General features: G+C 61.8%; 2 protein-coding genes across 4 annotated transcripts in view; one reads left to right on the forward strand and one right to left on the reverse strand.

Annotated features, from left to right (window-relative positions):
- Nubp1 (NUBP iron-sulfur cluster assembly factor 1, cytosolic) lies at nucleotides 1–13,799 on the forward strand. 3 transcript variants are annotated; one of them, XM_078024636.1, is made up of 11 exons: nucleotides 1–200; nucleotides 279–383; nucleotides 1,673–1,806; nucleotides 4,704–4,823; nucleotides 6,660–6,692; nucleotides 7,268–7,358; nucleotides 8,104–8,258; nucleotides 9,965–10,075; nucleotides 10,312–10,414; nucleotides 12,593–12,676; nucleotides 13,525–13,799. In XM_078024636.1, the coding sequence occupies exons 1-11, from the start codon at nucleotides 137–139 to the stop codon at nucleotides 13,581–13,583; spliced, it is 1,059 nt and encodes a 352-aa protein (XP_077880762.1). In that variant the 5' UTR covers nucleotides 1–136; the 3' UTR covers nucleotides 13,584–13,799. The 3 variants fall into 3 exon arrangements, with proteins under 3 accessions (XP_077880762.1, XP_005327234.1, XP_077880763.1); XM_005327177.5 differs by having other exon boundaries at nucleotides 43–200; nucleotides 4,755–4,823; XM_078024637.1 differs by lacking the exons at nucleotides 1–200; nucleotides 279–383 and adding an exon at nucleotides 722–1,150.
- The window catches only part of Tvp23a (trans-golgi network vesicle protein 23 homolog A), a 21,303-nt gene continuing 13,037 nt past the window's right edge, over nucleotides 12,606–20,871 (reverse strand). The window contains exons 3-7 of the mRNA XM_078024638.1: nucleotides 17,228–17,372; nucleotides 16,682–16,771; nucleotides 16,416–16,544; nucleotides 15,174–15,302; nucleotides 12,606–13,917 (exon numbers count right to left, since the gene is read on the reverse strand). Coding sequence (XP_077880764.1) covers nucleotides 13,885–13,917; nucleotides 15,174–15,302; nucleotides 16,416–16,544; nucleotides 16,682–16,771; nucleotides 17,228–17,372 — 526 coding nt within the window. The 3' untranslated portion in view covers nucleotides 12,606–13,884. The remainder of the gene's footprint in view (nucleotides 13,918–15,173; nucleotides 15,303–16,415; nucleotides 16,545–16,681; nucleotides 16,772–17,227; nucleotides 17,373–20,871) is intronic.

Genomic DNA, 20,871 nt, shown 5'->3' on the forward strand with positions numbered 1-20,871 from the left:
ACAGGCTCCGTAGCGGTTCTAGACCACGCAGAAAAAAGAGCCCCGCCGGCACAGAGTTCGCGCATGCGCAGCGTCCTCTTATTTCGGAGACTTATTTGGCGGGGCTGGAGGGTCAGATTGGGCCCGCGAGGCGGAAATGCCTGTCGCGGGTTCCGGTGAGCGCGTCGACACCAGCGGCAGAATGGAGGAGGTGCCTCACGGTCAGCTCGCGGAGGGGGCGTGGGTGGTGGGGCTGAAGGGTCGCGAGCAGCTCTAACTGTAATCTTGTCTCCGCTCAGACTGTCCCGGGGCCGACAGTACCCAGGCGGGCCGGGGGGCCTCCTGTCAGGGATGTCCCAACCAGCGGCTGTGTGCTTCTGGAGCCGGCGCCGCTCCGGATCCGGGTGAGCGGGGCCAGGGCCTGAACGGGAAGTGAAAGGCGCAGGCCCGGAAGAGGCGGGGCTTGGGAGGGGTGGGGCGGTGCTAGGGGCGGGACCTGAGGCAGGAACGTCAGGCGCGGGGTAGGCCGTACTGTGTACGTATTGGGAGGGCGGGGCTTAGGATCTACGGAGCGAGGAGCGTCCTCGTGTGAGGGGCGGGCTCTAGGAATGAGGGCGGGGGAGAAGGGGCGGAGATGGGGAGGAGCCTGGAAGATCAGTGACCGGAAGGGGCGGAGTCCGAGGGCGGTGGAGCGTGGTAAAATCCAGGAGGGGTGGGGCCAGAGGCTTGAGTGGCAGTAGGGACCGCGGAGCCGATAGGGACTTAAATCCTCGCTGAACAGCCAGGCAGAATTTTCTTCCTTTGAAGACTGTCTCCCATTCATTCAGCAGAACTCTATGTAACCACCTCCTGGGCACACTGCTGTGTGCTGGGGGACAGCTGTGATGGTCGCCGCCCTAAGTGGAGCTTAGCTTAATGAGGGAGAGCAGCAGGAGAGCGAGCCATCACATCAGATCCCCAGGTGGGGAGGACTCTAGCACTACTTAGAGAGGCTGGGAAAAGAATCTTGAAGGAGTTCAGAGACACTGGGCGAGTTCTGGGGTCCACTGCAAACACCTCGAGCAAAAGCCTCAGCCTCTCAGAGCGTCCTGAGCCTCGTCAAAAATGGAGAAACAGTGGTCTGGCAGTGTCACTTTAAGAATGTGAAACAAGAGGAAGCACTGAAAGCACAGTAGGTGACAGTTGTCCATTACAGGAGCTCATTACAGGCCCACTGCCTGTCAGGGTTTCTGGGCCCCAGCACTAGTGACATTTGGAGCCTGAGTGCTCTTTGTTTTGGGAAGCTGTTCTGTGCTGTAGGCATTTAGGAGTGCCCCTGGCTTCTACCCACTAGATGCCAGTCGCACTCCCTCCTTGTAACATCCAAAAATGTCTCCAGACATGGCCCAATGTCCCCTGGGAATTTCATCCAGGTTGTGAACCTTTGTGATCTGCAGTGAAGACTTGAATCACCCCACCCGCATGGCGCTCCCTTTCTTGGGGGGGGCAGGCATGTAAACCAAGAAGACAATTTCAGGTGTGACAATAGCCTCATTTTCTCTGTAGCTCTTCCTACTACCATTGGTGAAGTGGAATCTCACACAGGATCTTTGAAACAGCCCCAAGGACTTAGTTCCCTCTAGCCCTTTGGGAGGGTGACACTCAGGACTGAGGCAGGGACTTTGTCACCTGAACTGCTTTTTTTCCCCTCTAGCCATAGAGGAAATCAAAGAAAAAATGAAGACCGTGAAACACAAGATCTTGATATTGTCTGGAAAAGGCGGCGTTGGGAAGAGCACTTTCAGCGCCCACCTTGCCCACGGCCTGGCGGAGGACGAAAACACACAGGTAGGACCTGGGAAAACCCAGAGAAGGCTCCTTCTGTCTGAGGGCTCCTGGTGGAGTCCTTAGACAAAGTGGGACTTGGCACTGTCCCTGCAGAAGGAAAGGGAACTGCCCAGTCGTTAGCTGAAGCATGGTGCTGGGTTCTGTGACCAAGAAAGGGAAAAGGGGTGGCAGGTGGACTGTTCCGTTACGTCAGACCTCTTTTTCTTCCTTACTAACCTCTTTTGGGCTTTCTTTAAGCCAAGAACCTGCAAACAGTAATCAGCTAAATCTAGACCATCTCCTGGGAGCTGAGGGTGGCGTTACGTTTTTAAATGGTTCCTTTTAAACCATGACTAAGTACCTCCACGTGATCCCTGGTTGCCCATAAAGCATAAAATGTTTTCTTCTTGGCCCTTCAGAAGACATTTGCTGACCCTCGTCCTAGGTCATTCATTTCTTCTTGAGTAGTGTGCTCGCATGAGCTTGAAAGCCCAGATCACCCAGGCTGCTGTCCGTGTGTCCACTCTACTGAAGTGTCGTGGGTCGCCAGCCCCACATCCGAGCTCTGTCCACACCTCTGCTGTGCCTCCGGCGGGTTACCAAGCTCTCCCTGCCTCTGTTTTCTCATCCATCAAGTGGGACCTGGAGGACTGAGCGGGCTGGGGCGGGTGAAGCGCTAGCACAGGGCCAGCAGCAGGCTGTCGGGACTCTCTACCATCAGCCGTCCCTGCACACCATGACTGGCGTGTGGAGCGCAGTGGCACGTTCTGCTTCAGCTGTGCTGCAGCCCACCTCACACACAGTGCAGAGGGCAAAATGTCCTTGTGGATTTCATTGTTGGAAGGCAGCAGTCTCTGGCCACCTGAGGGTCAGATTTGCCCCGTGGGGTGGTCAGGAAATCTGCTTTTTCAGATCAGCCCTATTATCCAGAGTGATCCTGACTTTCAGAAGCTTTTAGGAATATTCTTAAACAGCCTCCCGAGACGCACTTTGCCCTGGCCCAGTAGTCAGCCAGTCATGTCACCCCTCCCACCTGGTTCTGCTGAAGTGTTTGTGGTGCGCACACCTAGACTCTGCAGTGCTCCGGGGGAAACGCCACCCGGTGTGGAAAGCCCTGGGTCGCGGGTTTCTTTATGCACAGGTGGTTTAAAAGAAGCACGTGGAAAGTGCTGTTCCTGCACAGACCCACTCCACAGTGCGTCTGCAGAGTGGGCACAGTGTTGGCTCGTGGCACACGCTGGAGAGGCCTTGTTGAGTGTGGATGGGAGCATAGACTTCTCCCGGCCCTCAGTCCTTCCGTCCACCAGGAGGGTGGCACACCCTGTCCCTCGTCACCCGCCACCTGGTAGGAGCTCAGCACTCACTGTGCAAGGCCATCCTGCTGTCTCACCTGGAAAGGGGCTGGCATCAGGAGACAGCAGTGAGGGAGACACCCTGACCAGGCGCAGCAGCCCAGGGCGCGTGTGAGTCGCGGAGGCAGGAGGAGTAGGGGCTCAGCTGGCCTCACACAGAGGACCTCATCCAGAAGGTGGGCTGTGTCATTGAGGTCAGTGCTGGGTGCTTGGGGCCTGGAGTATCTGCCCACCGCCCCAAGCCGCGTAGGCTCAGAGCCCGCGGGGCCTAGTGGCCCTGGGCACTCATTTCACAGTGCAGAGGTCCAGGCAGAGGAGCAGCAGCAGTATGAGAGGACACTGTCCTGCCAGGCCCAGAGTTTGCCCTTCTCAGGGGGAGTTCAGGGAGCTGGGCAAAGGGAAGCCTTGGATCCCTGCAGCCCCGCGGAACTGCAGCCTGACCCTCCACTCCCGAGGCTGGCCGCGGGGTCCTGGCGAGGACCAGTGCAGGCATCTTCCCTTACCAGGGCTCCCAGGCTGACCTAAGAGAACACCGTGGTTACTGGACAGCGACATCTTCCACTACTCACCTGGGGGGCTTCACCTGGGATCTGGGCACAGGAACTTGTCCACAGCCTTCGGGTGCCCACGAGGTGACTTGCATCCACGCATTGTTTTACTCCGTCCCCACCCTTGGTTGTGGGGGAAACCGATCAAGTTGCTCCCGGGGGAATGGTGTGGAGCTGGGTTGTCCAGCGGACCCCAGGCACCAGGTGAAGGGGCAGAGGGAGAGCAGCCCCGCTCCTGCAGCGAGCCCATTGCACTGTCGGGCTGGCCCAGCAGGGGGCGCAGGAGGCCTGGCGAGCTCCAGGTGGAGCTTCCCGGCTGGGTTGCCCTGGTGGCACGGGTTGGGTTTGTTGAGAGAATGAAGGAGGGGAGCCACAGAGTCACCCAGAGATGCCGCACTCTGGATCCGAGACACTCGGCCTTCAAGATGAATCTCAGCCCTGCCTTATTTATAGACAGGGGAGACGGTGTTGGGGGTGGAGGGTGTCATCAGAGACTGCCGCTGAGTCACCTGCAGAGCTTTTCTAGTGTCTTTCTTACAGTAGATCTCTTTTTTGAAATCTTGTTAACCGTCAGGTCACCAGGGCAAGTGTCTTGGTCAGAGGTCAGCTGGAAGCATTGCACTGGCCCTCCTTTCCAGACCCCTGGGTTAAGGGAAAGAACTGAGGACTTTGACTATGTCCCCGCTGTATTCTTGGCACACTGAACAAGTCACTGGACCTCTCTGAACCTTAGTTTTGTCTTCTGTAAGGCAGAGGTAATGTTACCACGTCCTAGGGCTGAATAAGCAGTGACTGAACCTGGTTCTCCAACGGACCTGCTGCCCTGTCCAGAAGATCAGCCCAAAGGAAGTTGGCCAGGCTGAGGTGGGGCGGTGGGGACAGCCTTGGTGAACTTTGTACCGGGAGTTTTGAACTCTGCCTTGGTGGCCTGGAAGGTCAGCCTTACACTCTCCCTCTCGGGAGTCTGCCTGCTCCAAGTCTGACCCCGACCCTCTCTGTCTGCTGTCCCCTGCCCCAGGCCTGGAGGGGTGTGTTCCCAGGTGGTGCCCACTGCTGTCTTGTTCCCCAGGTTGCTCTTCTGGACATCGATATCTGTGGGCCGTCGATTCCCAAGATAATGGGCCTGGAAGGAGAACAGGTAACACTGCATTTTGCAGCTGTGCAGCCCAGACAGTCGGCCCCCAAGGCGTAAGACGCGGCAAACTCAGGTCGGTGTGCCGTCGTCCACTGGCCTGCTTACCAGAAGCGTGGACTTAGGGGTGGGATCGTCTCTGGAGCCCACCCCGCTGCTCAAGAAGCGCCGCTTAGAGAGAAGGGAAGCAGCCCGCACAGGGCAGACGGGAGGGGCAGGAGCTCCCCACCTGGACGCCAGGCCAGCTCGCCTGTCTGCCCGGGAAGCCAGGAAGTCTTCCTCCCTTGTGGTCTGCCCTGGGAACTGAGGCAGGGGCAGGGTGGGGCAGGGCCATGTCTCTGCAGGGGCCAGCCCTCCCTGGAGGACACCCCCAGGGCGGTGCACGGAAGTGGGGCTGGGGGCTGGGCACTGTGCCCAGAGTCCGTGGTGAAGGAGGCTGGTAAAGCCTCGTGGGGGGGCAGATGGCAGAGGCAGAGCAAGAGGCTGTCCTGAGAGGGTCGGGCCAGGTGCTCAGTGAGGCTGGCCTTGAGCAGCCAGCCAGTGGGCGGGAGCTGAGAAGAGCGCCCTGGGCCAATGGAGCCAGTGTCCTCCATGTCCCTGGGGCTGGAGCGTCACCTGAGGCAGGGGGCGCCAGCCCTGGAGGCTTCCCGGAGGCCACAAGCTTGCGTCTGGGGCTGGGGGAGGGAGGCAGAGGCTGCCTGTGGTTGAGAAGCAGCAGGATCCGAAGGCCCTCCACCAGCGGCCTCGGAGCCAGTGTGCAGGCCACACCCGGGCAGGAGCGGCACGCTGCCCGAGCTCACCGGGGGTTTAGAGACCAGAAGTTCAACCAGGCGCAGCAGCCGCGCCGTGTCCCCGCTACCCTGAAGGCAGAATTCAGGAGGAGCCCTGACCCCAGGATTCAGGGCCAGCCTGGGCAACAGGGCGAGAGGCCATCTCAATAAAAAGAAAGAAGTGGAGAATTTTAAATGATGAGGTCGATGTACGGTCGTAGGTGACTGTTTCTTCTCTCTTGGTCACGCTTATCCCTCTTTTAAGACCAACAACTTAGCAAATGGCTGTAGCTAGTAGTAAACGGGGTTTTAAGTAGGACTTCAGCCAGTCGCACAGGAGCACTTATTGTATGATTCTGTTTGTGAGAAAAAAACGGAGCAGATGAATCTGCCCACAGGAAGTAGACGAGGGGTCTCACAGGCTGGGGACATCATGGGGACTGTGAGTGACAGTTAAGGAGTGCAAGTTTTTTTGAGTCTTGCAAGTGTCCTAAATGGCACTGTGGCTAGTCATACCGCTCTACAGATATTCAGAAAGTCATCGGCTGCGCACGCTCAGTGGTGAATTGTGTGTGCATCACATCTCAGTAAAGCCGTTCAGTCAAGGAAAACAGACCTTGCATCTGAGCTCTGGCCCTGGGAGCAGCGGGAGCAGCGGGCTGGGTACAAACCTCAAGCCCCTGACAGGACAGGTTTGGAACCAACCGACCGCAGCCCCCTTACCGCTGGGCTGTGCGGAAGCAGCCTGCTGCTCCACGGTCAGCTGCATTTCCCACCCTTCCCCATCTCGCTCTTCAAAAAAAGTTCAGATGCAAAGTTAAATTTGAACCCGAGTAATTTTGGTTCTACCTAAAGACTGAGGCAGTTTCAAAACAACCAGCTCGGAGCAGAGGGCGTTGACTGGCTGCACCTCCACCCCGCCCCGCCCGGCTGTGCACCCCATCACGAAATTAGTGCCGCTCCTCACGGCGGTGGCTTGTGTGTCGGGAGACTGTCTTTGCGTGGTTTGTCTGAGTGCGCAGTGTGACCAGCGTACGTGACTTCCCACACTCACCGCCCCGTGTTCACACAGGTCCACCAGAGCGGCTCGGGCTGGTCTCCCGTGGTGAGTTTCCCTTGTCTCCCTGGGAAGGTGCTGCGCAGGGCAGGTGTGCACGTGGACGGGCAGTGGGTTGGTCACCATTTTCTCAGCCACCTATCTGTCACGGATGCCTCCAGAGGCGCTCTCCCAGGCACGGGAGGGGCGCGGAGACCGGGAGGGGCAGACCTGTCTGTACAGGGTGGGTAAAGGTGTCCTCTGCGGACCTCATTCCACGTGCCATGGCCCAGAGTGCTAAGGTGACGGGGTGACCCTGGCCGTGTTCCAGCAACACTTTATTCTCAGACACAGATGGTGGGCTGCGTCTGGCCCCAGGGGCCACCGTGGCCGACCCTGATCAGGACAGCTGAGGTGACCACAGGTGTTTGCTTGAGCTCGATTGACGGTCCCCCAGCCAGGCCACACGGTGCCCTCTCAGGTCCCCTTGCTGTGTCCACCTTGTATGAAAGCGTGGTTTTAGGACACAGAGCGAATGTGCTCCTAGGGCAGGGCTGCCTCTCGCCCAGGCCCAGAAGGGACCCAGGGAGGTGGCCAGCCTGTGGCCTTGGTAAAGCGTGTCTTGCCCTCGTCCCCCCCTGCAGTATGTGGACGACAACCTGGGGGTGATGTCAGTGGGCTTCCTGCTCAGCAGCCCTGACGACGCCGTCATCTGGAGGGGACCAAAGAAAAACGGTTTGCACCCCGCTGTCCCTGTCCTCGTGTCCTTGGCCTCACGTCCCACCCTGTGCAGAGCAGTAGTCACCTGTGGGGCCTTGGAGGGGTTGGCTTGTGCCTGGGGCTGGGAGGAGCCCAGGGCCCCTGGTGCCAGGAGGTGCTCGCCCGAGCTGCCTCCGCCCGCGCGCCCCTGTCAGCTCTGGTGCCTGGCGTGTTCCCTGGTTGGAGAGAGCAGGAAACGCCAGCTTCCGTTATGTCACTTTTAATAGCTGGTGTGAGTTTTCTCTCCTCCATCTAGAATGTCCTGGATCCTTTTTTTAGGGTGCTGGGGGTTGAACCCGGGCCTTGTGCAGGCGAGGCGAGGGCTGAGCTTCACCCAGCCTAACTTTGTTGTGGTTTCGTCGTGGTTTGTTTGTGTCAGAGAGAGAGGTGTGTGAGGGGGAGTCCCACCAGGTTGATCGGTCCCGAGACAGGAGGTTGTGGCACGACACTGCGATCAAGGGCGGGCACCTCGGCGGGCACTGGCCAGATGAGTTCCTCGCGGCAGGGCGGACAGGGTTCTAGCTGTGCCCCGGCCTCTACCCATGGTGTAGACATGGCAACCAAACGTGTTTCCCGACCTCGGCACGTGCCCCCTGGGGACAGTGCCACCCCAGGTGGGAACTGGACGTGGAGCTCACGCCAAGCTGAAGTGCAGACCCCAGCTGCTCTGCAGGGCCTTGCGGCCAGCAAGGGAGGGAGGCCGAGCTTGGCTCCTTTGCAGGCATGATCAAGCAGTTCCTCCGTGACGTGGACTGGGGAGACGTGGACTACCTCTTGGTGGACACCCCGCCGGGGACCTCCGATGAGCACCTGTCCGTCGTCCAGTATCTGGCCGCCACGCACATCGACGGGGCCGTGATCGTCACCACTCCTCAGGTGAGTGGCTGCCAGTGGAGCCAGAGGGCGTTCCTCCTGCCCATGGTCCTCGGCTGGCCCCACCTGGCAGGACCTGCAGAAGCCTCACGCTCAGATGCCCAGGGCTGCGGGTCCCAGCGGCTGAGCTGAGCTCGCAGGAGCCCTGGGTTCATCCCAGCACCCAGAAAAGCAGTGACAGAGGCAGCTGAGCCCACTGCGCGGATCATCCCAGGAGAGCAGCAGCCAGCAGGTGCCAGCCCTTCCCGAAATCACGGGGCGGCAGCACGTTCAGACCAGGGGCACCTTCCCCAGTCCCCCACCCAGCAATGCTGTGGGAATCGGCTGTTTAGGTGGTACTCTTGACAAAGGAACAGGTGTGTCTATAGGACACCGAGCCACAGAGGTACGAGGAGATGGGGAGCTGGGGAACAGAAGCCACGGAGCGGCCATTGTAGACAGGGAGGCGTGGAGAGCTCGTGGGTGGCCCTAGAATGATGATGGATGGGACACACAAGGAGGGGCTGGATGATGTTTGTGCACAATGAAGTGGCACCAGGACGAGCAGTGTCTGAGGTGACCCAGGAGGCCACAGTCTGCCTGTCCTTGTTGCCCATGAAGTTGTCCATGGTGGTGGGGACAGCACACTACCCCAGACCCCGGCCCCAGCTGGGCCACAGGGCTGGGATTGCCATGGTGGAGGGAAGGTGGCCAGGTGGAACGAGGAGGGGGGCACAGAGGAGGGGGGGCGCGGAGGAGGGGGGCACGCAGGAGAGGGACACGCAGGAGAGGGACTCGGAGGAGGGGGCATGGAGGAGGGGGCACGGGGGAGAGGGGCACAGAGGAGGGGGCACGCAGGAGGGGGCACGCAGGAGAGGGGCACCGAGGAGGGGCGTGGAGGAGGGGGCACGGGGGACTGGGGCACGGAGGAGGGGCCATGGAGGAGAGGGGCGTGGAGGAGGGGCCGTGGAGGAGGGGTGTGGAGGAGAGGGGCACGGAGGAGGGGCCGTGGAGGAGAGGGGCACGGAGGAGGGGCCGTGGAGGAGAGGGGCACGGAGGAGGGGTGTGGAGGAGAGGGGCACGGAGGAGGGGTGTGGAGGAGAGGGGCACGGAGGAGGGGCCGTGGAGGAGAGGAGCCCGGAGGAGGGGCCGTGGAGGAGAGGGGCTCGGAGGAGGGGTGTGTAGAAGAGGGGCACGGAGGACAGGGGCCGTGGAGGAGGGGCCGTGGAGGAGGAGGGCACAGGGAAGAGGGGCACGGAGGAGGGGTGTGGAGGACAGGGGCCGTGGAGGAGGAGGGCACGGGGAAGAGGGGCACGGAGGAGGGGTGTGGAGGAGAGGGGCACGGAGGAGGGGCCGTGGAGGAGAGGGGCACGGAGGAGGGGCCATGGAGGAGAGGGGCGCAGAGGAGGAGGGCACGAGGAGAGGGGCGTGGCCAGTCCCGCAGAGCCCCACCCGCAGGGGCAGGCTTCCAGCCTGACGGCCCAGGGCCCTGGCCCCTGCCTGGGAAGTCGTCATTGTCGTCATCCCCCGCACCCCCTCGGCGTGCTCCATCGCTCCTTTGCTTCCTGGCCTTTGGTCTACCCTCTTGGGGCTTCTGGAAAGTTGGGGCAGCTGGAACAGGACTTGTCACATACGGGCACCCAAGAGGTGCCACCGTGTCGCAGCCCCCTGGGCCACACAGGCCTGGGTCCCTGCGCGCTGACGGACCCCTGTGGGCCTGACTTTGACAGGAGGTGTCGCTCCAGGACGTGCGGAAGGAGATCAACTTCTGCCACAAGGTGAAGCTGCCGGTGGTCGGGGTGGTGGAGAACATGAGCGGCTTCGTCTGCCCCAGGTGCAAGGTGAGGGGTGCAAGGTGAGGGGCGGGCCGCGCCGTGGCTCCTGGAGGCTGGTTTGCTGCTGCCGTTGTTTTGGGAAGTGGGCCTGGATTAAGAGCCTCTGCCTCTGGCGAAGGGGACGACTTTTTGGTGGCGGGCGTTCTGCATGCAGCGAGCTCTTTTAAATGTCCAGCGGTTTCAGAGCGTGTCTCTGCAGACACCGAAGCCGAACCCTGCTCCCCCTCTGCTTCTCCTCACAGAAGGAATCTCAGATATTCCCCCCCACGACGGGCGGCGCAGAAGCCATGTGCCAGGACCTCAAGGTCCCCCTCCTCGGCAAAGTGCCTCTGGACCCGCACATAGGTGGGTGCTCGGAGCGGCCTGCCTCCCGCGCCGTCACGGAGTGGGCCTTCACTGCCACTCACCCTGGTGGTGCCACGCAGGCCAGCACAGGAAGGGACCCTGGAGTCAGCCAGACCCCGCGGAGCTCCTGCCCCAGCCACCTTGAGGCCAGTCAGGGAGAAGCAGTGACACCCCGTGAGGGAGGGTGGAGCGGTCACTCAGGAAGGCGTGGCAGGGGACTGAAGAGGCATCAGGCAGAGGGGACAGGAGGAGTGGGGCTGCGGGGGGAGGGGAGCCCTTCAGGGAGGAAATCGCAGCCACCTGCCTCCGCGGAAGCCCCACAGGGACCCCTTTGTCCCCACTCCTGGCAGCCCGCCACTCCCCATGAGCAGTTGGCATTGACCTGCAGTGTGGGGACCATGGTCCACAAGTGTCTGACATGTGGTCCCTGAGGCCTGGGAGACACTCGGGTGACTGAGCCCCGTCGCCACCCTGGGCTGCTGTGGCTTGCTGAGGGGTTGGGCAGGCCCTGCTCCTGACCCCGTTATCTGAGCCTGTGGTGGGACTCGCTGATGGGGTCAGGTGGTCTCGTCCAGCAGAGGCACCTGGGGCTGAGGGCGGAAGCAAGGGTGGGCGCCCGTGGGCAGAGGGCTCTGCACCAGGCCTCACACTCGGCCCCGTCGGGCAGGAGAAGCTGTGGTGCTGGAGCGTGCGCCCTGCGTGCCAGGGCGGGCGCACGGGGAGGTGGCCCACCTCAGGGAGGTCAGGGCCGGCCTGGCTCAGGGCGTTGGCGGGGAAAAGAAGGGGCAGAGTTGAGGGGGGAGGAGGAAGGCACCAGGGCCCCCGATGCCCGCTCAGCCTGCTGGGGAGGTGCTGTGGTCAGGGCGGCGAAGCAGCAGCTGTGCTGCGGGGCCCAGGACCAGCGCTGTGCGCAGGGGCGGTGGCCCGAGTGGCCCGTGGGCCTTCCGTGTGCCAGCAGCTGGGAGGGAGGGCCGGGAGGGCTAGGGTCATGCCCTTCGGCACTGAGGTTGCAGGGATGAGTGAGGTGGCCCGGAGGAGGCCCAGGAGGACAGCTTGGGGACCTTCCTTGAGGAAAGGGACGCAGGGACTGCTGTGAGGGTGGGAACCCCCCAGGCCCAGAAATCCCCCTGGGCCATGGGACGCGCACCTCCCAGCAGTTGCCACCGACAGGGTGGTGCTCAGTGACAGGGACCTCCCTTCGGAGCCCAGAGCCAGGGCCAGAACAGGCACAAGTGACACGGAGCTCATATCACATCCCACCAGCCTGTGCCCTGCCCTCCCAGGTCCTGGGCCTGGTGGCCCAGGGACTGATCAGGGGACGCCTGTGCCGTGAGGAGGGGGTGGGTGTCAGCCCCTGCAGGTGCCCTGTGGCTCCAGGGAACACGGCTCAGCCACCAGCACGTCCTCGAGCCCGTCCCCCTCGGGGTCAGGTCTCCCCTGGGTCATGCGTGGCCCTCCGGATACCCGGGTGTGGCCTGCAGGGGCCTGGAGCCCAGAGCCACACAGCTGGCCAGGATTGAAGATGAAGTTAGGGGCGTGCATGGGACACGCCCACTGCACTGTGAGTGTGAGAGGCTGCGTGTGCACGGCCACACGGTGTTTCTGGAAGGGTGCCAAGAATACTAGGACCTTTTTGGATTTGCTTCTCACTGTATTTTCCCTCTGTGTCTGTACTTTTTTCTTTGTAACAATACGCACTCCTTGCCTTTTTACTCAAAGAACCAGCTGATCTCTTACGATGCAGCCACCCAGGCCCTCCCAGGCCCTCCGAGGCCCACCAGGTCCTCCCAGGCCTACCAGGCCCACTAGGTCCTCCCCAGGCCGTCCCAGGCCCTCCGAGGCCCACCAGGTCCTCCGAGGCCCACCAGACCCTCTCAGGCCCACCCAGGCCCACTAGGCCCACCAGACCCTCTCAGGCCCACCCAGGTCCCCTGGCCCACCCAGGCCCACCAGGCCCTGCCTGGGCCCTGGAGCCTGCCTTTCCCGTGCATCACCTCCCGATTTAGAGCAGAGTGGAAATGCTGGCCAGGGCCTCTGAGGGCACAGGGGACACAGCTGCGGTCCCAGGTCCCCACGTTGCTGGCAGCTCCAGACCACCACATCACCACGGCACAGAAAGACCCGGGGCCTTCCTGAGCCATGTCCTTCCTGGCCCTCATTGTCTCTTTCCTCTTTTAGGTAAGAGCTGTGACAAAGGCCAGTCCTTTTTTATTGAAGCTCCAGATTCACCAGCCACCCTAGCCTACAGGAGCATAATTCAGAGTAAGTGTGTGTCTGTCACTGCAGACGCCTGCTGACCGGGAGCTGCGGGAGGCAATGGGCGGGAGGCGCTGGGCGGGAGGACCGAGTACTCGCCTGCAGCACGGGTGGCGGGGAGCGGGACGACAGAGTGGCCCTGGACAGAGTGGCCCTGGACGCTGTGAGAAAGCTGCCCGGGTGTCCGTGTGGAGAACCAGTTCATAGCTTAACAGACACAGGGAGGTGAGATCCATGGCAGAGGAAGTGTGTTTCAGGAAGACAATAAGAAACTGACTTAAAACAAGCCCAAAGCCAGACGCAGTGGCGCAGCCGGTCCTCCCAGCGGCTTGGGCGGCTGAGGCAGGCGGATCGCAGGTTCAAGGCCAGCCTCAGCAAAGGAAGGGGCTGAGCAACTCAGTGGGACTCTTCCCTAAATAACATACAAAATAGGGCTGGGGTGTGGCTCAGTGACCGAGGCCCGAGTTCAATGCCCAGTACCAGAAAAACCACCAACCCCGGGGTGCAAAGCAAAGCCACCGGCAGGCCAGACGTCACCTACGGGCAGTCTTGGTGGCCTTGGGTTTAAGGTAGCAGTCCCAGAAGTTAGAGTTCCCACCTCTCAGCTGAGGCCGGGTCTTACTTGTCCCCTCATGCAGTCCCCAGGGGCCAGCTGCAGAATGGGCCCATATAAGGCCTCCAGCCCCTGGTTACAACCGCAGTGGGCAGTGGGAGGCATTGGGGTCACATTCTAGGATTCAGGGCATCTTAGGGACAGGCTTTTGCAGGGAATCAGCCGCCAGGGTTCTGCTGTGGCGTGGCAGCTCCCTGCAGGGCTGGTCAGGTTAGCGCTCTGCCCATTCGCTGTTTTCCAGAAATCCAGGAGTTCTGTAGTCCCCATCAATCAAAAGTGGAGAGCCCCAGCAGTTCCTGAAGCAGGGGACAGAGCCGGGGACCGGGCAGCCCCCAGCTGCAGAACCTACGGGCAGCACTCGGGTCAGGTGGGGTTGCAGGCAAAGGGACCAGACGCTGGCGCCACAGGAAGTCACGTCCTGAAGACACTGTGATCAGCTGTCTGCCACCTTCCTCAGAACACAGCCAAGGGCATTCCTTACACACGTGCCATTTAAAATAAAAGTGTCTCCTTGAACCTGTCCCACGAGGCCTGCTTCTGGACACCCAGGGCTGGGGGCCGGGACGTGCTCTTCGGGAGCCCCCTTGACCACGGACCCCGTCTAAGCCATCTCTGCCTCTGGTGACAGGTACGCCTGGAGGGAACCAAGGGTTAGCGTGGCCCACTGCAGAGCAGTGGCACCTCTGGCCACATTGCCCAGCAGTGGACGGCGTCAGAGCCACCTGAGCGTCCTCTGGGCTGGGCACACGTGCTGCGGCTGGGAGCCCTTGGAGGTCCCTGGAAGAGCCCCCCCGGGCACGCGGTCTGGCACCGTTAGCAAGTGGGCAGCATGTCCAGTGACCTCCAGGGTCACCTACAAACGACTCAGGGTTTTAGAGAGATGTGAACTCCAGATGTTTCCAGTGACTTGAGGATGAGACACACAGGAACCGAGACCCATGAGGGAAGAGCAGATCCCGTTTTCCAGAGGGCGGGCAAGTCCCCTGTTCTTTCCGCCTGCTCCTCCGCCCGCTCTCCTCCGCCCTCTCCTCCCTGCCCACAAGGGGCGGCTGGGGGGGCTGGATTTGCATCTGTTCTGTGTGACGGAGGTGAGACCCTCCAAAGAGGTATGGCTGCAGGGCCCAGGGCATCTGGCTCGCACCTGGCTGAGCCCCCAGCCACTTCAGGGCATCGGCAGGAGCCACCCAGACCACAGGCTCAGCGGGGCAGGGGCTGCCCCTCCCGCCAGCTCCTGGGCCACCAGCCAGATCCGTTTCTCACCGAGTGCTGGTGAGTCTCGAGCCCTGAAGGCCAGGCTTCTGAACGTCACCCGGGGGGAGAGTCAGCTCGGCTCTCCGTCCTGCCCGGGAAGCCTTTCGACTGCCCGCCGAGGTCCTGGCACACAGCACGGCGTTCGGGTTAGGATGGTCCAAGCCGTTTCAGCTTGAGTCCCATCAGATTTAAAAGATCTATTTCTCACTTCTCACTTTAAAAATGTGAGAAATCTTCCTGATTCTGTCCTTACTTCTGGAGGTTCTAGAAGTCACTCTTCAGTGACTGAATGACGGTGTGGGACAGGTTCCGTAAGATCACACCTAGAGTTGGCCCTCGAGCCTCAGAGCCAGAGGCAGAGCGGAGTGGTGGGTGCCGGTTGGGGGGACGGGACCTGGTTAGTGTTTCACGGGTACAGAGTTCAGTCGGGGCGATGGGACAGGGACAGTGTGATGATCACACAGCATTGTGCACGCACTTAATGCCAAGAACTGTGCACTTGAAAATAGTTCACGTGCCCCATTTTGTGTGTTTTGCCCCAATAGAAAGTGCCAGCAGCAGCCGGCGGTCAGGTGACCCGCATAGGCCGCTTCCCGCAGGTCAGGAAGGGGGGTCCTGGGCACGAGCTCAGTGACTCACCGTCTGGAACACGGTCTGGGACAGGAGACTGGCCGTGACTCTGCTGATGTCACTCTCGCCTCCCATCTTGCAGAGGATGTAGCCGTAGAGGTTGGCGGCTTGGAGCGAGATCCCGGCGATCACGAGGGCCTGGCTCGGCAGGGCAGAGGGGGCTGTGAGGGCCGAGAGGACTGTGCCTGTGCCACCCAGCCTGGCCCGACCCCGGGAAAGGACCCTGCCAGCGGTGACCAGCAGCTCTGCCGGACACCGCCCAGCCCTCACCCGAGGGTCGTGCCATTGCCGTCCCATTTCACAGCAGGGAGCAGAAGCACAGAGCGACCAAAGCCGCCCGGAGGCCACGTGTTCAACTCCACGGGGGCAGGCGCTACATCTGGATGTGTCACCAGATGGACTAGACCACGGCAGTGGACACGCACCTCCAGAATGGAACTCCGACCTCACAGGCCTATCGCTACCTAGAGGGCCCCCGCCCAGGCAGGGTGTCGTGTGTGGGTTTGGTTTTTAACAGACTCCTCCCTCGGCCGGACACGATGCTGCACTCCTGCACCCAGTCACCAGGGCCCAGGCAGGAGGAGGCGAGCGCAAGGCCAGCCTGGGCGGCCTAGCGAGACCGGAGCTGTGGCTCGGGTGGAGCAGGCCCAGGCTCCGTCCCTAGCACTGGGGGAGCTTTCCTGAGCCTGAGGACTGGGGATGAAGCTCGGCCTGCACAGGGCTCTGTTCCACTCCTAGCACTGCAAGACGTACATCTAATAAGAACAAAGCTTCTTTGTCACCCCATTACCCATGGGAGCCAAGGCCGTCAACAACCAAGTGACCGTCACTGAAGAATGGATAAAGAGAAGCGTCTACCGTACTGTGGAATACTGTTGAGCCACAAAAAGGAATGACCTGTGGATGCCCACTACAGCTTGGGCAGACCTGGGAAAGGTGCTAGGCCACCAAGCCACCACAGACACCACGTATTATGTGAAATGTCCCAGAATGGGCAGGTGCCCGGGGCTGGGGGAAAGGGACATAGGCTAAAGGTACAGAGTGTTTGGGGAGGAAGAAGATGTCCTGAAATGAAGGTGGCGATGCTTGTACAGCTCCAAGCTATTGAACTCCAACCTTCCCGTGGCCAAAATGTGCCGGGCGTGACTGTCTCAATAGTGCCACCTCCACCTATCAACCAATGACAACAGTGACAAAACCGCGCTCCCACGGCCGGGCTCTGGAGAGCCAGGAGGCCCCAGTGTCCTTTACCAGCCACTTGAGCTTCAGGGAGAACAAGGTGCTGAAGAAAAACAGGATCCAGATCACGGGGCAGATGATGAGGCCGAGCCAGAAGATCCGCGCCTCGGCCTCCGTGGCTGCCGTGCTGCTCGGAGAGGCCTGGGGGGCGAGGAGTGCAGCTTTCAAACCTGGCAGGAAGTGGGCCAAGGCCCCCCGTGGCTCTGGCCACGCGCTCATGTCGCTAGAACTGCTGCCCCCAACCCCGGGGCACCAGGGAGTGCCCCCCCCCAGCACACCTTTCTGGCCTCGAAGATCCAGTGGCTCCTCCCGTCCTCGTCGATCTGGTTCCACCAGCGGAGGCCCACCATGAGCCTCCCCGTCACGTTCTAGGAGGACGGCAAGAGGACCGTCAGCGGGCCGTGGCCAGTACAGCCAAAGTCCCAGTCCACGTCCAGCTTGTGCTGGGGACAGGACGAACACGGCAGCTGACGCTGGTGGCTTTCCAAATGGGCGTCCAAGGTCTCTGATCTCTAAGCGTTCTCTAAAAAGTGACAGACCCCCTGACTGCTACGTACAGGTGACGCACTCGTGTTGTAGAAGCTTGGAATGTACTACGAGAATGCCACGTGAGAACCTCACCCGAGTCCAAAGCCTCGCGGGCGTCACCTCATCGTGGAGCCATTCACAGAATTCTAAAAGCCCTTTTTCCTCTAATTGTGACAGGCCTCAGAACTCGGCGGCTTGAACCCGAGCACCCGGGGTCCCGTGTGCATAGGGGACGTCACCGCGGGGAGCAGAGCACACACATCTGGAGAGACAGCGTCACTGGCGAGGGGCCTCACCTTCACGGACCAGAAGTCGAAGGACAGGAGGAGCAGCACGGTGACGAAGCAGCCCACGAAGCTCTTGCTGAACCAGTCACAGCACACGTAGGTGACGATGGCACTCACTCGGAAAAACAGGTGGAAGAAGGTGGCCAGGGGGTGCCTAGGAGACAAGGGAGGCCGCATCCGAGTCGGCCACGCCAGGCCGCGGAGTGGCAGCGCCTGGGCAATGTCCTCCCGCCGCCTCCTCCTCAGCCCCCAGCGCGTCACTGTGGCCCTGGCTGCGTGTTTCTCTCCCTCCAAGAGCCCAGTACTTTCCCTTATGGCCTCCAGGTATCACTGGCCCTGTCCCACACAAGGTCGCCTTGGAAGTGAAACGTGACTGAGACCATTGCCGCCCACCTCGCAGCCACAGGACCAGTTCCCTAAAGATGAAGGTCAGGTTATTCCACCAGGAACCCAGCGAACACGCGGCCCGCAGCGGAGGCCCCAGGTCACGGGGACGCCTGTTCCTGGAGAGCAGAACCGGTCACCACAGGACGGCCGCTGCGACAGTTTGCCCAGCGAGAGTGGCCTGAGCGGCGCTGGAAGGCGGACACTCACCTGGGGCAGGTGGCTCTTGTGCCTCGACGCCAACCCACCCAGAGGCAGAGAGCTGGGAAGCGAGGGCCCACGCCGCACCTGCACCAGCACCCGCGCTGCACCCGCACGGCACCCCCACCCGTGCCCACGCCCACACCAGCACCCGCACGGCACCCCCACCCCTGCCCACGCCCCCACCCGTGCCCACACTCACACCACACCCGCACGGGCACCCCCACCCGTGCCCACGCCCACACCAGCACCCACACCCACACCAGCACCCGCACGGCACCCACACCCCTGCCCACGCCCCCACCCGTGCCCACACTCACACCAGCACCCACACCCACACCAGCACCCGCGCTGCACCCCCACCCGTGCCCACGCCCACACCAGCACCCACACCCACACCAGCACCCGCACGGCACCCCCACCCATGCTCACACCCACAACCACACCAGCACCCGCACGGCACCCCCACCCGTGCCCACGCCCACACCAGCACCCACACCCACACCAGCACCCGCACGGCACCCACACCCCTGCCCACGCCCACACCAGCACCCGCACGGGCACCCCCACCCATGCTCACACCCACAACCACACCACACCCGCACGGCACCCCCACCCGTGCCCATGCCCGCACCCACACCTGCTCCCACTCCCGCACCCGCACGGCACCCACACCCGTGCCCACACCCACACCAGCACCCACACCCACACCAGCACCCGCACGGCACCCACACCCGTGCCCACACCCACACCAGCACCCACACCCACACCAGCACCCGCACGGCACCCACACCCCTGCCCACGCCCCCACCCGTGCCCACACCCACACCAGCACCCGCACGGGCACCCCCACCCATGCTCACACCCACAACCACACCACACCCGCACGGGCACCCCCACCCGTGCCCACACCCGCACCCACACCTGGACCCCAACCGGCACCCACACGGGCACCCCCACCCCCACCCATGCCCACATCCACACCTGCTCCCACTCCCGCACCCGCACCGGTTGCTTCTGTTTTTCATCCTGAAGTCAACTGGGGTGACTTAAATAGGTCACTACTGTCCAGAGCGGACCAAGGCCTGCGGGGGTCAGGCAGGCGATGGGAGCGGCTCCGAGAAGAGACCCTCAGGGCCCCCTTTCTGTGTGACCCAATTTCCCAGGGCACAGTTAGAGGACAAAACTAGGACCAGGAAAGCTGCCCCAGGGCTGATGGCGCGGGGCAGTCAGAGCGCCATGACTGTGATGGGCGGGGCCAGGAGGTGACTTCAGCACCAGGCCACCAAGCAGCCCAGAGCAGAGCTGCCAGGCCTGACTTGTGCCCAGACGCCAGAAATGCAGGCCTGCACGGGACTGGAAGGAAATTACAGCATTATCTCAATAAAACATAGTCGGCCGCGTCACCGGCCTGCACACGGTCACAGGCCACCTCTGGATCAGTCCCCAGCACAAGCGGAAGGCAGTGAGCAGAGGCCATGGCAGAGCCACAGAGGGAAAGAGGCTGCTTGTGTCCCCAAGAAGAAGCGTGGCCAGAGGAAGCCGAGCCCAGGCCCCTGTGAAATTGGGGGTGTCTGGCTCCCCGGCAGCGTTAGCCGGGCTCAGAAGCTGGGGTCACACCGACTTGTGCATCAGCTACTCTGACCTCCCGGGGGGCTGAGGGGGCTGCGGCACAGCACCAGCAACGCGCCAGAACATTCTCTCTGTGCCTGTCAGATTCCGGGCCGCCCGTGGCCTGGAGGAGGGTCAGCCAGGAGGTGACCCCGCAGGACTTCCAAACTCCGGGGGCCGCTCCCCGCTCTGGAGATGGCCCACGTCCTCTCTTGAATGTGCCTAATAAACCTCTGGGTCTCTGGGGAAAACAGAACTTCCTGGAACTTTACAGAAGATAAGGCTCAGAGTCTCTTGTGCGCTTTTTGCCTTAAACCTTCCTGAAAATTTTTCAACTGTCTTAATAAGTTCTAACTGCCTCGCCCCTTGGCCCCAAAGATGAACGGACCTCTCCCCTGCCCGGAAGCTTCCGGGGGACCAGGTTCAGAGAGTCTTGCAGGTCACAACTCGGGCCCAGAGCTCCGCAGGTGCGTCTGTCATGCTGAATCCTGGGGGGACATGAAGACCACCAGGAACAGCTGTCTCCTCTGGAGAATAACGTGGATGTAAAAGAGGAAGAACGACATAATGAGAGAAAAACATGTAAAAGGTGTCGGAGGCAGATCCACGTGTGCACCCACCGGGAGAAACCTGGGAAGTTGGGGCATTTGAACAAATCCCAGTCCACCCATGTTTTCCCACCTTTTTCTTTTTTTGGCTGTGGTTTTCCCAAAATAAAACGCAAAAAGAATTCCAGCTGTGGGGAGGCTCTGGTCTGTTGCTGACCGCCCGTGGCCTTACCTCCTACTGGCAGTGTGGTGTTACTCCAAAGAAGCCCCTGCACAGGGTCCCCGGCCCATGGGCTCCCCTGCCGTGGTCCTCGGCCTTCCCGCCACCCGTGCAGTCCAGGTGCCCACATGTTGATCCCCACTGCCCAGTGCCCCTGCTTCCACGTCACACCTGGGAGCTCACCCTGGGAGGCAGATGGCCCTCCACCCCGAGACGCAGGGCCTAGACTGGCAGGGTTCCCTCCTGAGCAGTTCCGCGGCCTCCCTGCACCGCCCCTCGGTCTCCCCTGCTGCCCCTGGGGTGCCACAGAGCCGCGTCCCAGGATGGAGGAGCTGGTGTGGAGGTGGCGCCCGTGAGGTGCTCTGAAACGGCTGTCACCCCAGCCCACAGCGCACTGAAACCGCTCCACCGCCACAACTCAGACTGCAGGATTCCCCTCCGACCACAGCTTTCTCTCTCGCCTGAGGGGCCCACTTTTCATCTTTGCGGGGATCCCCCAAGACTCCTGCCCTCCATGGCCCCCCGGACGAGCCTCCTTTCTGCTCCCTTTAACGGGGCACCTTCCGCCCAGCACCTGAAACCCACCCTGCACAGGAGGCCCAGGCAGGACCTGTCACTGCCCGAGAGGGGTGGCACCCGGGGGAGGGGACCCTGCTGGGCTTTGTGTCCTCTACTGTAGGTGCACTTCA

The sequence above is a fragment of the Ictidomys tridecemlineatus genome, chromosome 10 (genome assembly GCF_052094955.1).
Source record: "Ictidomys tridecemlineatus isolate mIctTri1 chromosome 10, mIctTri1.hap1, whole genome shotgun sequence".
Classification (NCBI taxonomy): Eukaryota; Metazoa; Chordata; class Mammalia; order Rodentia; family Sciuridae; genus Ictidomys; species Ictidomys tridecemlineatus.

Coding starts and splice junctions, on each gene's coding strand:
- Nubp1 (XM_078024636.1), top strand. CDS start 137: ATGCCTGTCGCGGGTTCCGGTGAGCGCGTCGACACCAGCGGCAGAATG. Junction 201..278: donor AATGGAGGAGGTGCCTCACG/GTCAGCTCGCGG, acceptor GTCTCCGCTCAG/ACTGTCCCGGGGCCGACAGT. Junction 8,259..9,964: donor TGATCGTCACCACTCCTCAG/GTGAGTGGCTGC, acceptor TGACTTTGACAG/GAGGTGTCGCTCCAGGACGT.